Below are 17,433 nucleotides of genomic sequence, written 5' to 3' on the forward strand. Positions count from 1 at the left end.
GCGAAAACAATAATTCTATAAATCCCACTTGCCGTGCACTTTCAATTGCTCGATAGATCTCAGATGTGCAGTTTTGAAAAGCAAACACATGTGTATCTTATTGTTTTATTTTAAACGGGATATCTGGCAGTGTATGTAAGTAAAGAAAGTTCTCTGTTTGCTTGCCTTACTTTCAGGAAGTCTCTCACTCTTGCGCTACCTATGTCAACAGTTTCTTTCAGGGTCAAAGCATGTAAATGCCAGATCCAGATCCCTGTCATCTCTGTGATTTTCACTCAGTTTAGATTAAAGCAGCTCCATTCATTTATTCATACTTACCTACTTTATTTCTTCCCCTCCCCCAGATCCTAGACGAATGGTTTGGGCGCACAGTCATCCGCTCGTGTGTGAAGCTGAGTTATGACCATGCTCAGAGCATGATCGAAGCCCCAGAGAAGCTGTTCTCTGCAGAGGAGCTGCCCCCGTTCTCCCCAGAGCACCCCGTGGATGCGATCCACCAGGCCGTGCTGAACCTGCACAGCATTGCCAAGCAGCTCCGCAAGCAGCGCTTCGAAGGAGGAGCCCTGCGGCTGGACCAGGTGAGGCCCACGGACCCTTCATTAATCTCTGGACCATCTGTAACCATCACTGCACAGGCATGGGGATGTTCAGGGTTAGGATAAATGGGATTTGCTGCTTTTGTTTCGGCTTTATTTCTAATAAGCTCCCTGGGATTCCCTGTGTTTTAAGTGTTTCCCTCAAGCCAAACAGCAGAATCTCTCGGTATATTGTGTAACCAACTACATCGATAAGAAATGCATTGAAGCTCGAAAATGTACTTACTAGAAGGAACATTAAAAGTGAGAATAAACAATAGTTCCACCTTAAAACTTCTGCGAGTTATGTTTTTAATATTCCAACATCCAGAGTTTATCAGGGTTCCCTTCCAGTTCCCATCAGCTCACTAGATTTTGATCTTCCTTAATGCACTCTCCTTTTTTTTTTTTTGTATTTACTACTTGATGAAAGTAGCCTGTGTGTTTCATTTTTGTACCATAACATACCATATCATACCAATTTCATTGATACAGCGCCCTTCATTAACAAGTACACAGGGAGCATTATTCTAAAAAAAAGAGACGGAATATGGAATTAATTTTTATACTAATAACAAATTTTGGCTTCAAAGATACCATTTGGTTAAATACAATACAGTAAATAAGTACAATTTAAAAAATAAATTCCTGCTGATTTTAAGATGTGAATTTGGTTAAAGCCAGACAGAAAATTAGCTGCTTTTAATAGTCAATTAAGTGAACATTGCCGTGAGTGATCAGCACCCCCTCCCCTTGTTCTTTAGAGTTGGGGTTGAATGGATGTCCTCCTGTTTAAGTGCAGTCGTGCATGGTGCTGTTGATAGCATGAATCCATACATGTAAAATGTGTTTTAATTGAATTCTTAAAGGGCCCTACTGTATAATAGCTGCCTCCAGCCAGTTGTTGCTTCGTAGGAGTCCAGCCTTTTGTTTTGCCTTATCTGCGTTTTTTAGGAAGATCCCCTAGGGGCAGATGCATTTTGTGAGTGTTTTGTTTTTTTTCTTCTTCTCCAGTATGTTGGAATTTTAATTTGTTTTGACAGTCAAAGGTTTATTTTTTATTTTTATTTTCTGAAACCATGGTACTTGCTTTGCTGTTAAATAAAGACAAGGTGCACACTGTGTAGTTTTGGTTCAAATGATTTTGAACCAAATGACAAATCTACTCAACCCATACTTTGTTGGTTTTACACATACTGGGGTTGAATGTAATGTAACTCGGATGTAAAGCTCAAAGCTTTTGTATTTTAAATGGGTAGAAAAAAAAAAGGCTGCAATATTGGGTTACTTTGAAACAGAAGACACCAGTGTCCTCAAGCACTCTACAGTGCGCCAAACTGAACAGTTTCCAGTTCACCATAGCCTTTACAAAGTTCAACTCCGCCTCTGCTGCTAAGGTAGCGCTTGGGCTTTCTGTTCAGCTTGTGAATGACGTATATTCAAACAAGGCTATCATTAGCTGGAATTAGTAGGAGCAATTAACCTTTCAAAGGGCCATGGATCTTAATAGAGATCATGAAACACCAGAGATAGAAGAATCCAGCCCATTAAGAGTTCTCAAAGAGTGAAACGAGACCTTTTGAATGTCCTGGATACAAGTCATTTCTTTTTTTTTCCCCCCAGCTCTTTGTTTGTATTTGGGAATGGTTTTGTTTGTGTGCTTTACAAAAAGAATAGATTAAATATTTTCTTTATTGTGAAGACACTGGCTTCTTCACATCAGCCCTATTTGTTTAATCTGCTGCCTACTTGTGGGTTTGCTTGCTTTCTGATTGGTGTGAGATGATGGAGCAGTTCCAGGGTGGAAGTGCTCGGCCAGCTTTAATCTCTTTCCTTGTCCTGTTGATGCAGGTGATAACTCACTACTAAAAGTGCTGACGTCAAAAAGCAAGAAATCTGTGACGTGCATCAGGAAAGCACCTGCATGTTTGGAGTGATAACGGATTGGAGAGGCTGTGACATTGTACCACAAATGAAGTACATCAAGGGCATTGTTAGGACCTATGTGCTCACACACAAAGCCTGTGTTCACAGTGTATTTGGTAATCTCCCTTTCGATAGAAATAGCGAGAATCCCTGCTTGCAGAAAATTAGAATAATAACAACTTTGCAACTAATGTAGTTTTTTTTTTTTTTAATTATACTGTATTTACTTCAAACATTTTTGAAATACAGTTTGTTGCTGTTTGTTATTTTTTTTACTGAATTACGAATTCTGTACTGGAATTTTAAAAAGAATTAACGACATGTGCTCGTTTTTAGTTTCCAGTGTTCGGTCAGGCTTGTGCTGTGGTTTTGAATAGTGAAACAAACACAATAGGGACCCTGACTGTACTGAGGATAGGCAAGCTGTATTATCTGTATGCAGAGGCAGGGGTAGTTTGGTGTGTAGTGCTCGGGAAAGCCAATATGAAGAGCAGCCACACGTGGATGCTGGGGGCTCTAGTAAGAAAATGCATGAGGTTAACAATGTTAACGTGTTTTATTCCTAAGCCCCTATAGAGCTCTGCAGTGTTAATCGTACTCTTTCTGTATTCACTACCAGCACTAGAAAGCCGTGGACAATAGGAGTCGTCCTGTGAATAACCTGGGTTTTCCATTGGCACTTAACAAGGGTTCAGTAGGTTATAATGTATTTTGATATGATGCTGTCTGTGCTGATGAGTTCACAGGTAGTTGTAAGGGATACCAATCTGGAAAGTCTAAGAATTGTTAGACCAATTTATCATAATCAGATGTCATCGGAGGGTGATCTGTCAGGTGCCAGAGCCTTCATTGCTTAATTTATATTGTACCATGAATCCTGTGTGTTTTATGGAAACTGGGTTTTTGTTTTAAAACTTGTAATTCGTAATGCTAAAGTCCTGGAGGGTGGGGTTTGAGTTTCATTTTATGTTGCTCTTTTATGATTTCATCACATGACTTCCACGGATTACTTTATTTGAAGGAAACTTGAAGACGGAAACAGGGGATGTTAGATTGTGCACGTAGTTTGTGTATTTAAAGCTGAGGTTCATCTGATAAAGTGTTAAATCAAGAACACCTTTATCAGACATTAGTGTGCTTTCTTTTAAATCTGACCTTTTTGGTGTGTGTGTATGTGTGTGGGTGTGTGTGTGTTTTGTATAATTGCAATGAAATCACTGTTGGACAGAGCCCCATATACAAGCCTTGAGTGAAGCTAATAAGAAACTCTGTGAACTAGACCAGTGGTTTTCAATTTTTTCTCGCAACCCAGTGGAGAAAAAACACCTACCCTGCGACCCAAAACAATAATATCTTCTGACTAGTTTTCATAAAATCACAGTAAAGCTTGGGCAATAGATACATGCTAGCTTTAACCACTTCACTTTTAAGTAATAATTAAAATTAGACATTGATGTTACTTGTATGACATTTTAAAATTCAGTAAAAAAATAAAAGACGACGACGACAACCAGGTAAGTTTTACTTACCTAATGTGACGGGTGGGCCTGCCTGCTGTTCATGATCTCACTCCAATCTGGATCACAGGATGAAAGCGCTACTCGCATGTCAGGTGCGCTGTTGAGTTGGGTTCTTTCTTTTGTTTTTAACCTTGTCAAAGTCGAAAATCCCAGTTCGCACATGTAGGTTGTTGTGAATGGCAGCAACAATAGAACACTAATTTTACTTAACAATGGATATTCTTTGAAAACACTGATCCAAAACGATGACAAATGTAATGACTTGTGGCGTGTGTTAACACAGGTGAGTTGTAGCAGCTCGTTTTTTTGCTCAGGCATCAAATTTAGCTCGCATTATTTGATTCAGGATTTTCGAAAGCAAAAGGATCTTTCAACCAAAGCCTTTCCTTCAGATTTTCAAACTCCTCTGCAGGAAAGTAGTGATTAAAACTGTCAGACAGAGCGGCAAGATTTAACTCTATGACACTTTTAATGTCATTCACTTTTTCTTCACTGATGCTGTTCTTGTCAGTGTGTTGTATCAGTGTTGGGAACATGTAGTAGCTGGGACGATTGCTTTTTATCGTGCTTGCCACAGTACTAACGACTTCTGGAATGCTTGTATATGCTTGCAGTGTCAGGATAAATCATTGCCTCTTTCTTGTAACTTCAAATTGAGTTTGTTTAAAATTGAGAAAATGTCAGCGAGATGACAACTTTATTAACCAGTTGGCATTGTCAAACAAATTTGCCAAGTTAGACTGCTTCTCTGCCAGAAAAATGTGAATATCATTCCTGAGTTCATACACCCTTGTTAGTACTCTGCCCCTCGACAGCCACTGTATTTCAGTGTGAAACAGTAAATGTGTGCTTCGCTCCCAGTTCTGAGCATAACGCTTCAAAAAGCCTGCTGTTCAGTGAGCTTTCTTTAATGAAATTTAACAATTTTAACTACTTCCTTCAGCACTGCCATAAGATCAGGGGAAACACCATGGATGCCAAAGCTTCACCGTGAATGAAACAGTGATTCCAAGCAACATCATTACCAGCTGCCTCAGATATTCTTTTCACAACTCTGCTATTTCTACCTGTCCTATTTGCTGCACCATCACTTGTTATTCCTTTGCAATTAGCCCAATTCAATTTGTACTTTCCAACAATGCAGTCATCCAGCGCTCCGAATATATGTGCTCATGTTGTATTTGTTGGTAAAGTCAGACAACACAGCAAATCTTCCATAAAGTTATCTTGCCACACATACCTCACATAAACTAACAGTGTTGCACAATTTGAAACATTAGTACTCTTGTCAAGTTGGATAGCAAAATCCCTGGCTGACTGTAACCAAGTAATAAGCTGGGCTTCCAAATGCTCTGCAATGTCACATATTTGCCAAGACATTGTGTTGTCACTGAGAGGAATGATTCTCAATTTTTCTGCAGACTTGTCATCGAAAATTGTACACACCATATCCAGAGATGCTGGAAGAATAAGTTTTTCGGCCACTGTATGAGACATTTTCTCTTTTGCCACATGGTATGCAACCAAATATGAAGCCAGTTATGCCTTGTCATTCAAGGTAGTTGAGCGATTAGAAACTTGAGCCGATAACTAACTCACGTTGCTTCCGTTGAAAATACTCGATAGGCTTATCCACAAGTTCCACGTGGTTTGTTTCTAAATGTCTTTTTAGTTTTGATGGTTTCACTTACTTTGGTGTACTTGCACTAGTATTTGACGTAGATGGATTTGATTCAGAACTTCTTGTTCTGATAACAAAACATCCATTCTCAGTTACCTAGCAACAACAAACTGACAGTGTTTGGATTCAGAATGCAGTCTCGTTGACGTTATGTCATTAGGTGTGATTAACTACATTCGAAACTGCTACATTGGGATCACGTGTCGTGCGCATGAGAAACTCTCCACAAACAAATAAGTCTTACCGGAAATAATTTGCCTGACTTTAATATTATTGTGTTATATTATTTTAAAACTAACAAAAAACATTTCTATATTTTAAATTTGCAAGTGACCCAGTGCCTTATCTTCCGCGACCCATACTTTGAAAACCACTGAACTAGACCACCGTTTAGGAATTGCATTTGTTAGTGTCAAAGTAAAAGCTCCCTATGCTGGACTTGGTATTTATCATCCTTGTGTCTTGTGTACTGTACCTGTTCTCCAAATAGTTTCTTGTTGAGCAAGGGCACCAAAATCTGTGTTCTTAAACCCCCTTAAGAATGGCTAAGTCCTTCTTTTGAACTCGGAAATGCATTGTTACAATATGGGCCCCTTATCGATAAAGGGGTGATATGCACACAGCACTTCAACATCAATAGCAATCGCTAGCACAGCTGTGGATCAGACTGCATGATACTCTAGAGGTCCTGGAAGTTCATGCTGTAGAGAAGATCAGTCCTTTTCACTTTGGTTTGAGAAAAACACTGTCCTTATTGTAGTATTTCACCTCCCTCTATTGAAGTAGGTGGCTATCGCATTGTTCTTATCAATACACTTGTACGGTAAAGAGCACAGAAATTAGTTCTGCTGCCAGCTGTATGTTTCTTAAGCAAGTTTCGGCTTTGATTGTGGTTGTTAATTTAAATGCACCATATGTTAGTGTTTACCGGCACAATTACGCACTGATTTCCCTCTTAAGGTTTCATTGCTTTTTCAAACAACCAGATCAGATACCACTCTGTTTGTTAAAGCAGTGCAGATTATTTAGAACAAGGATTCATGGACTAAGAGCAGTATTTCTGCACATAACAATAAATAGTAGAAGGAAATATTACAATGTAGTGTTCAATATAGGAGAACTGATTTGAGCGTCGTTCTGCTCTCGGTTTGTCAAGTCTCATCCAACAACCAACAAATAAATACAACCTGGTCCAGTGGCCTTAAGTTTTATCTGTTATCCTGTTGTGTGTTTGTTTTTTTCTTTACTAAACTTTGCTGATATTTTAAGACGCTCTTCTTGTAGATGCTATTGTTAGGCCTAGATTCAGTTCGTGGTGTGTTTGTACCCGTTCGTATTGATTTTTAGTGAGCATAATGAGAATGAGAGTGAGAAATGCCTTGTGTTGGCCCAGTTTTCCTACTTGTTAATGATTTGATGTGTTGACACTGTAGCACAGAGGGTCAGGGGTCAGTGTGATTTGTAGTGATGTATGGTGATTTTCCTACTCTGGAGAACAGTGTTCCTTCACTTGTTTTACTTGGAATGGTCAATTAGGTCAATCAACACCCATGACCCTCACCTGTGGAGAGCCTGATCGAGTGATCGGTTCGTGCAGCTCTACCTACAAGTGGTACGACCAGTGGAGATTTGAAAGAACAGATGGAGAAGGAGCTTCTCCTTTTTGATGAGTCACAATGCACAGGAGATACATTGTGGGGGGAAAAATTACTAAAACATTTGATTTGTTTCATCATGCTAATCTCCTGTATTGCTTGGAGTGCCGTTGCTAAAGCAACAGATATTCTTTGAAATGTAAATCCATATGGCATTCAGATTGTTACATCTGAAACTCTTCTTTTTTTTAAACCCAGTTAAACCAATTAATCAGAAGATTTTGTGCAGTATTAAAATTAAGAGTGCTTCCAAAAATGGTGCATTTTTGATTTAAAACAAACCCTTTCCTTCCTTCCAACATTTCTATCCCTCCTGGGAATCTCATACAGAGTGTGGTACGAACATCACACTTTCATTCTTGCATAAACTCCAGTTGTGATCAGACTTCACATGGACTTTCATTAGTTCATGTTCTTGAGTATTTAGATAGAATCAAAGTCATAGTCACCTACTTTTACTTTAGATTGTTTGAGTTCATGAAGGCTGTGTTTTACAAACCGGGGAAACATTTTTTACAAGAATCTATGGGACATATTGTAATCGTGTACAGCTTGGAAGCAACAGTCAGCCGTGCTTCAAAACTCCCCTTCGAGTTTGGTCCACTTGCATCCCGAGCATAGCCTTTAAAAATATAAAATCAAGGTGGAACAAAATAAGAATCTCTAATCACAGGCGCCCCTCCTCTCCAGCACACAAGCTCAGAGAGCTCCCCTGTATTAGTATCATCCAATTATAAAATAATTAGGAATCCAGGGCCTCTCTTGGAAAACAAGTGGAAAGTCAGCAGTGCCAAGTCTGTGCTCGTTCAAAGTTTAGTTCTAAATTAAGTATAAATATATCTCACACAGAGGGTTGACTCCTTCTCGGTTCATTTTTCATGCAACTGACCTAGCCGGCAGATAAAAATACATTTATTTGGCCTTATCTAATTGCACGAGTTGAAAGGACCGGCGCGTTAATCAACGACCTTTTGAAATATTTTATATACAGTACATTCTTTAACGTAAGAAATTAGCAAATAAGAACCTGACACCCAGACGGAACATTTTGTAAAGTGTATAGGTATAGACAAAGTATCTTCCTTGTTTTCATCTTCGCCCTCCCTCCCCTCCTGTGTTTTTTGAGGCACATCCGATCGTCCAGTTCCTGATGGAAGTCATGTAGGGCAGCTGGATCACTGACACATGAGAACCAATGCCCAGGGGAGGGGGCATGCTGGTTCAGTCGGACTTTCAACAGCTCTGTAAACATGGACATTTTTCTATATCAGATATTAAAACAAAACATTCAAGCTGAGTATGATTTTGTTTCAAAGTAAAATAATAATTGGCAGATTCTTGTTCTTCAGTGTTAAACACTCAATATTGCTGATGCTGAATTTAGAAATAGTAACAGGGCTCTTCCCAGGAATTCTGGACAGCTGGGTGGCAGAACATTATAGCCTGGAGCACTTTTAACACAAAAATATTATTGCCTTGCCTTAAAGATATAAGAATGAATAATAAGAAGAAATGGATTAAGTAAGGGATACCATACGACAGGGCGTGCGTTGTGTTGCATTAACAAACTGCTGTAGTTGGATTGGAGACACGCAGCGAAGCAATTTCTGCTTTATAGCCTCTGTGCTGGTCTCAATCGCTCCGTAAACAGAGCGGACATAACCCGCAATGTTAGCCTTGTTAGTGACCAAGCATTTAAAAATGCCAATCAGTCACGTATTTTTGTTAAGGAAAATATACAGAAAAAGAGGCAAAGACAAAGTTCCCTATCTACACCTTACTACCGCTGACCTGGAGAAGCCAATACAAAAATACATTATTGGCATTTTTAAGTGCTTGGGCACCAACAGGCTATCCATTGAGGTTTTATGCAGCTCTGTTTTACGGAGAGATTGAGACCAGCACAGAGGCTAATAACAAAGCAGAAAATAAGTACTCTTGACCAGCTCTATTACGCACTGAAGCGTAGAATTCTGGTCACATTTTCAAGACAAACTGTTTTGAAGTCGCTTACCATTTCTTTGTTTCATCCAATCAATAAAAACACTATTCTTCAATTTCATTAAGTTGTTGACTTGTTAGAACTTGGTGTTACCTTGGTTTTTTTTTTTTTTTTTTGGTTCTTGTAATTCTAGCCACTTGTCTACGTCATGCCTCCGAAAAGATCAAATGTGACGAAAACAATGTCACTAATTTTAAAAAACTTTAAAACATCTCACAACTGTGTATTTATTGCGTTTAATGGCCTGTATTTATTATTTATTAATTGAACTGTCCTTCAGCAAAAATAAGTGTCGCTGTACTCTAACTGCACAGTTGAAAAAAATCCTCCACAGCCAATCAGCATGCAGCATCAAAACATTGTTTTATAAGGAATAGGAACAATAATAATCACCCTAATTCATGCCAGGCTGAACTGCTCCATTCACCCCCTGATCCCTTTGCAACCTTTTTTGTGTTTCTGGGAAGAGCTTGCACATCATACGTTGCAGCACCACCCATTTCCATGCCGTAAATGTAGTGTCAAGACGTAACGCAGCTGTCGTGATTCTGAGATTTCTTTTTCACCCAGCATGTGCAGGTAATCTAGTCTGCTAGCAGCACAATCAATCCTTATCATTAGGCACAGTAACATCTGCAAGACAGACGGCTGAAAAGGCCTGGGGAGAACCCTGACTAAAATATAGTAAGATTTGACAAATGTCTTAAAATAACTGGAATGAGTTTGAGTTTTTTATATATATATTATATAATATATAGATATATATAAATATATCTATGATATATATATATGATATATATATATATATATATATATAGAATATTATAAAATTTACATTGCTATTAAACCTCTAAATGAGAATTGTTTGCATTTCTGCTGTGTTCTTGTTGTTCAAATCATAAGGCTTGCTTACATCACCTGTAGTTTCAGAATGCTCGACCCTGAACTTGCCATCCTATCTCCAATGGTAAAATGAAATCTTTATCAAAAAATATGAAACTCCAACAAGCCCCTGCAAACACACTCTACTCGTGGAAATAGAGACACTGCCAGCTTTTCCAAGTCGCTTCATATTAATGGTTTTAGTTACTGTGCATATTTGGGTACATCTCTCTTTCTTCTGAGAACAGTCAGTGAAAGTGATTCAAATAAATAAATAAAAACAGACCTTATAAATGTGAAATGAAATGCTGAATGAGAAGGACATCTCCAGATTGAGTTCTAAACATTTGTTTTAATTCACATTTCTAAACAAAATGTGATGTTTTGGGAGTTTGTGTACATGCGAAATGTTTAGACTTTTTTTTTTTAATGCACTCGTTCAAAAGAAGACATACAGTACTCCCTTAGAATAAGCCTGGGGGTACATTTTCAAAGCCAAGGACTTTCCAACAATCCTGTACTCACTGTGCCTGTTCTTTCACCAGGTGGGGTGGGGTGGGGGGTGTCCTTCTTTCTATATCTCCATTATCAACAAAAATACACGATTGGCATTTTTAAATGCTTTGTCACTAACATGGCTAATCAGTCCAGCGCAGGGAATAGCGTTGGCCTGAGGCCTGCAATTTGCTGTTTTGATTTAATTTGTTTTTGAGTCCTAGTAATTAAGTCATTCAGGTTTGAAACAAAGCAACAATATCTAGTTCTTAAAAAAAAAAAAAAAAAAAAAAAAAAAATTAGTTGATGATTGATTAGGTGGCTTTCTACAAAGAAAAGTAGTCTGCTTCAGAGCACTGTTTACCACTTTGCTTTAACTAAAATTTTCAGGATCATGTTGCGAATTTGTATGGCTAATCATATCAGGGGTCAACCCTCTCCAGCTTTGGTTTATAGCGCTGGCATTTGTTTTGTTCCAAGGCTGCGTGATGTAGTGCATTGTGATGTATTTGTGCAACAGCTAATTTAAATGTCAGTGCTTCACACACTCTATTGCATTAGCTTATGTGTGGGTTTGCTTTCGGCAGGCACTGTGTTTGACAGCCAGAGGACTTTCATATATGAACTGGGATGCACTGCTAATACAGTAGATTAACCTAACTCTTATATTGATGACCCCTTATTTTCAGCACCAGATTGATTTGTCATGCCTTTGTGGTTTTTAGTGAGTTTTTAGTGAAACAAGGATGCTGTACTTCCTCAAACTCGTTACACACTTTTGGTTTTACCCAACTTTGCCACACCTCAAAATGCTTCTCTGTTCACATCGGTGTTGGTTCCTTCGCATTCTGCAACCCAAGATAAATAATAACGTGACTCATAAATGCTCTTGGTTGCAAGGATCAACATGACCTGGCAGATATCTGCATTAGCTTTTGGTTCTTTTGATCATCATGTTGTAACACGCTTGCTGTCATCATGCTGTTGTAAACTAGCAGGCTGCTCACTCCTACCCATATAAATCTGGCTGTGGAGAAACGCTGTGCATCCCCACCACTTCAGAGCAGGATTATTGTGCTGGCAATGACATGGTGCTTGTGTGAAATAATTAAGAAAAAGAAAGAAAAAAAAAACCCACTTCAGGGAGACACGTGTACGTTCTTTAATTTTTTATTACTAATTTAGGTAAAAAATGGAAAGATTTGTGCGAAAATCTGTAGTATTCATGAACAACTGCTAGGTATCAATGTACCATTGTTTAGTCTTGCAGACCATAGCATTCACTGGTCTAATCCACTGGGACCACAGTATTTGCACAGTTTAATACTTTTGGTGTCCCGGTGCTGTGTAGAGAGAATAACGTCAGTCAGATAATGGACCTCCAATTATGCAGCTTGTTCTGCTCTGCACTTTTTTTCTGATTCCTGGTCCATTATCACCCAGTAATGGCCCTGGACTCGGCAGTTTTATCAATGTGGTGTGAAAGTTCTGAGGTGTATAATACAGAACTCATTAGCAGCCTGAAAGCCTCAGAATAATTGAGCAATTTCAATCTTCCCTCTCTTCTCACCCACTCGCACAAAAGTACCAGATATATGTAAAGAGATTTAGATTTTGATTTTAAGCATTAATATTCACTGCTTTTAGACTCTTTATATAGACTTGGTGTTGTGCGGTGGCCAGCCTAACACAGCCGGTTTTACCAAACCCGTTTTTGAATGTTGGGTGCAAGTGGTGTTTGTTTTGTTGTTTTTAAAGATAAAAGACACTAGTGAAGAAGGTGTCAGATTTTAGTTCCTGTGCGTTGGGGGTGGGGCGTGGGGGGGGGGGGGGGGGGGGGGGGGGGGGGGGGGGGGGGGGGGGGGGGGGGGGTGGGGGTGGGGGTGGGGGGGGGGGGGGGGGGGGGGGGGCATGTTTTTGTCTTCAATGACCATGGTCATTGCCAACCATGACCGGGAATTCCCAGGGAGCAGCACGCAATCGGCCAAGCAGTAGGGAGGGCTTAGGTCAGTAGAGCAATCCACGGATCACTGCGCATCAGCGACTCCTGTGGCTGATAGGGCACCTGCAGGTCTGCTGTGGAGCCATTCAGATCTGTGTTGTCTTCCGGCACTGTAGGTCTGATGGCTTCACTGTGCTCTGACCTGTGTGAAAAAAAGATGAATAGGTACAGGGACACGTTTTCGGACAAAGCGGCCGGGCGCGACGCATGTTAGCCGTCATTCCTTGTCACCGGGGGGGTTGCAGCAGTGAACCAGGATTAATAAAAATACAATTGGGGAGAGAAAATCATTGACGACGACTATATTTAAAAAATAAATAAATAAATAAAATACATAAGTAAAATAAAGGTCTACTGGTTGAGTGGTAGCAATATTGCAGTGCTCCACATGCATTATTTAAATGTCTTTTCATCAGTATTTTCATGATGTGTTTTCACTAGTTGATGTGTCCCAGGTGATCGTGATTGGCTTGTGTGTTTTCAGTATTAACCTGCTTTCTTTCTTTCCTCTTCACCCCCTCTCTTCCAGTTGAAATTATCTTTCACGTTGGATCGCGAGAGTGGGATGCCCCAAGGGTGCTATGTCTACAAGTACAGAGACAGTAACAAGTAAGTGCAGGAATAATGAATCTCTGCTACATTAACACAGTCCGATTTTGTTCATTTAACATGTAATGAGTTTTCAAACCCTCTGCTTCCTGCCTAATGAAGTACTAAAGACTCAGCAAAACACAAACACTAGAGGTTTCATATGCATTTACAGAGCTCACTTTTATAACGTGACAGAATGCCTTTACAGTGCTGGATATGCCTCCATTAAAGGATCGACAGTCAAGACTCCTTACCTCCGATTAGCAATGGCTGCATTATCACTGTGGGCCCCCCTGATATCATCTTTGTTTTTTACTTGTGTTTTTTATTGAGGATATCCTTTTTTTTTCTTGTATTATACTTTTCTGACTCTTTGTTTTGAAGCACAAAAGGGAAAAAGAAAAAATCTTTGGCATGACTAGAAATTATAATGATAATGCTAACAAGAGATATGAAAATTGATTCTGAACTTTAATTTTTTTTTATTTTAAAGGAAATAACTTGCTTTAAACCCATTGCCATGGAACCAAGCTAAATTGTTTGCTCCAAGTTTACTAAATATTTTTCACTGTCCCTGAAATTGACCTTTTTACCATACTGCTGTACAATGATTGTCCTTTTCCGCAAGGTCTTGCTCGTGAAAGCAGAACCTGTCGCACAGTGTGCTGAAAGCGCATGTTGGATGAGATACTGATCTGGAAAGCAACTGTTGCTATTCTTTTAGCACCACACTGTCAGCTGTGCTGGTGGCTGAATCTAAAACAGGCATTCTGTAACCAGTGTATGACCTGGTATATTTCCATCAGTGTGAGGCAGAAACTCTGGATTTCCAACTAATGTAGCCAAAGAGATGTGGTAGTATTTTATTTTATTTATTAAATTATATATTATTATTATTATTATTATTATTATTTTAAACCGTTCCACTAAAGTATTGAAAGCATTGCATCCCAACTCCAGTCCATGTGGTCGAAATTCCAGGGCAAGATTTCGCTCCAGCCAGGTAATACTATGTTATTATGTAATACTGTGTTACCAGAATGCTGCTGTTCATGCAATAAGAGTGCACAGTGAATAAGCTACTACTAGCCTATACTATATTCGTAAAATATGTTTAGATCTCGCAGTTTTAATTAGAGAACGTTTACTTTAATATTTACCGTGTTGATGTTAAGTACCTCCTGTATTGTTTCACGTTTATTGGTTTGGTATGCTATTATTTTCTAAATACAGTTAAGAGGCAGGAGAATGGATGTAGCGTTAGGACGAAGGCGTTCCGGTCAATGAAGAAGAATGAGTCACCTTACTTAAGAATCAAATGCCCCCTTTCTGTTATTCCTGTGCTTTATTTTGAGTTAATGTAACATTAAGAATCTCCTTTCTGACCAAGTATTGTGTAACTCATATTTTTTGTTAACTCGCGTTACTGAATGTTTTTGTTATTTTGTTCAGTTGTGCTTAATAGACTCTCTTAGTACATTCAGTGTGTCGTATCTTTTTTTTTTTTTTTTTAATACAAACTGGGCATTGTGGCCCACAAGACATATTCCCTTTAGTATCCATGCATAATCTCAAGCTTCTGCATCTTGCTTATCTATTGATTAGGACTGATTGGAAATGCTCAATTGGCTCCCAGACAGTATAACTGAAATGTAATCACATTTGTGACTATAATGAAGAATATGTACATTCACACAGAAATGAAAGTTGAGATTTCTCTTCAGAAAATTGTTATTTTAAGGCTAAATAGGCTGTTTTGGAGTTATAAAAGCAAAAATAAAACATAATTAAATAATACATGTACAGAATTTGGAACATCTAAAAAGGGCAGTGTGCACTAGAGGATACAATTAATAACTTTCTAAAAATTAACATATTAAAAAAATATATATATATATATATATATATGAAATATGTTTGTGATTCATACCACTAGAATAATTTTCCTTAGTCAAAATGGCAATGTGAACCGTTAAGGGTTAATATAATGATTCAAGAGTCTTTGCCCCCCCCCCCCCCCCCCCCCCCCCCCCCCCCCCCCCCATCATGCTCTCTGTATACAGTCAGCTCTCTAATTAATGTGAAATTATATATTTTTCGACTGATTTATTTCTTAAAACGGAACGCAACAGTGCAATGCCACAACTTCTCTCCACTGCAGTTGGAGTCATCGGTGACCGGAAGCTAGCAGTGAGTCTGGCGTGAATAAGGTCTATTGCATAATTTCCGTGTACCCTTATAGAAACTTACGCAAAGATTTTTCTCTGTAAAGTTGTAGAAACTTTGCATGTCTGCCATATGGATGATTTTAAACATTTTATTTTGTTACGTTTCATATCCCAGATTTGCATAAACCTTCAGTAAATACTGAATAGGTCGTGAGAGTCTTTTTTTTTGTTTAAATATAAGAATCATGTGACTGGCTTGTCTGTATTTTCTTTTTCTTTTGTAGAATGTGCATATACGAGATTAGCAAGCGTCTTTACTTTAGCACCAGAAATCGCATTTTTAAAAAGAGAATAATGAAACGTTAAAGCAATTACTTCCTAAACAGCAATTTTTTTTTTTTTTTTTTTTTTTTTTTTTTTTTTTGTTTTTTTTTTTTTTTTTTTTTTTTTTTTTTTTTTTTTTTGTATACAGCCGTATTTATTTGTGAATGGTAACTTGTTTAAAGGTACAGTGACTTAACAATGGATTCCCCAGCTAGTAATTTTGGGGCAGCTGGCAGTCTCCACCAGTGAAACTGTTTTATCATTACATTTCTGTACATTGGATATCTACTGGGTTTTGCCAAAGCAAGCAACTATAATCTTATGAAATAATTAGTTTTGTTTTGTCTGGCTCGGTTCATTTGCAGAATGATATTACCTGTGCAGGACTATTGTGCTTAAACCTGTGGGACTAGATCAGTTAGGCAAGAAATTAAGAGAGATTAAAAACCTCTGCCAGAAGGCAAGGTGACAATGCTGCACTCCTTAATCTAACTGTCCCGGAAGGTCAAAGCTGAGAAATAAATAAATAAATGGGGTGGTTTGAATTTCAGTGCCCCAAGAATAGCTTTTTTTTTTTTTTGTTTGTTTTTTCCTCTCATCACATTCATTTCCCAGATTAGCAAAGGACACTGGTCACACCTCTGAATGTGTTGGACAAGACATTTTTGTTTTTTTTTATTTATTAAGCAGTCCTGCTTTGTAACTTGTCATTTTACCACCAAAGACGTTTTGACATTTGAGGAAAATAAAAAAAAATAAAAAAACCTATAAATGTTTCTACTGCTTTTCTGCAGCTGCACGTTGATGAAGACATTTTGCCGTTGGTGCTCCTCCCCCTAATCTGGGGTAAATCGGCGTTTTTCAGTATATCTTCCAGAAGTACCGAATCACCTTCCCTGAAGCCTTCATTTTCTTAAATGCTTACTTGAGCTTATGTGCCACCTTTTTATTATTTTTTCTTTACTGTTTCATGCTTGTCCTTGAGTGCAGTCTGTTCTGTCAGGCTATGTCATCATACAGTTAGAAAGGCTCCCATTTTAATTCCTAATAGAAGAGCAGTGTGCCTTGGGTCCCATTTATAGAACAGTGAAACATCTGATGCGTGCATCTGCTGGTGGAATGTGCAGCCTTTGAGTCAGCGCTTAGGATCAGCTGAAATCCTTTTTTTAAGGGATCACTTTTTTAAAGCATGGCGAGGGTTTCCGAAGTAGACACAGCCAGAATAGCCTGCCAGAACACCAAACAACATGATGGGTGAAAGCTGTTATGATGTATAATAATACCAAATAAAGTGAATGAGCAGTAACAGAGATGTCTTTCATACTGGAAGTATAGATCTTAGACAGAATAATCTGAACCAAGTTTGAAGACATGCCAGGTACTGTCACTGTGCTTTTGCATGTGAGGAGACTCTGATCACACTTTGGTCAGGGTGTCGTTAGTTGCTCTGGAGGTTTCATAGGTTACACCACACTCCTTCAAACTCCAAATGCATGGGGGCTGGTCTGCTAGGGTGGAGGATGCACTTGGCTTCAGTCAGCCAGTGAAGCCAAGCTTGGCCCTGTCAGTGTAACAAAGAGCCCAGGACAGACTGCATGGGGGCTGAACCTCT

The 17,433-nt window shown here is 38.8% G+C and overlaps 1 protein-coding gene across 1 annotated transcript in view; it reads left to right on the forward strand.

Annotated features, from left to right (window-relative positions):
* Positions 1-17,433, forward strand: part of LOC121323175 (DIS3-like exonuclease 2) — an 82,698-nt gene that overhangs the window by 51,549 nt on the left and 13,716 nt on the right. Inside the window, exons 13-14 of the mRNA XM_041264055.1 lie at positions 345-578; positions 13,268-13,347. Of these exons, the coding sequence (XP_041119989.1) occupies positions 345-578; positions 13,268-13,347 (314 nt within the window). The remainder of the gene's footprint in view (positions 1-344; positions 579-13,267; positions 13,348-17,433) is intronic.

Source organism: Polyodon spathula, chromosome 11, assembly GCF_017654505.1.
Source record: "Polyodon spathula isolate WHYD16114869_AA chromosome 11, ASM1765450v1, whole genome shotgun sequence".
NCBI classification, from domain to species: Eukaryota; Metazoa; Chordata; class Actinopteri; order Acipenseriformes; family Polyodontidae; genus Polyodon; species Polyodon spathula.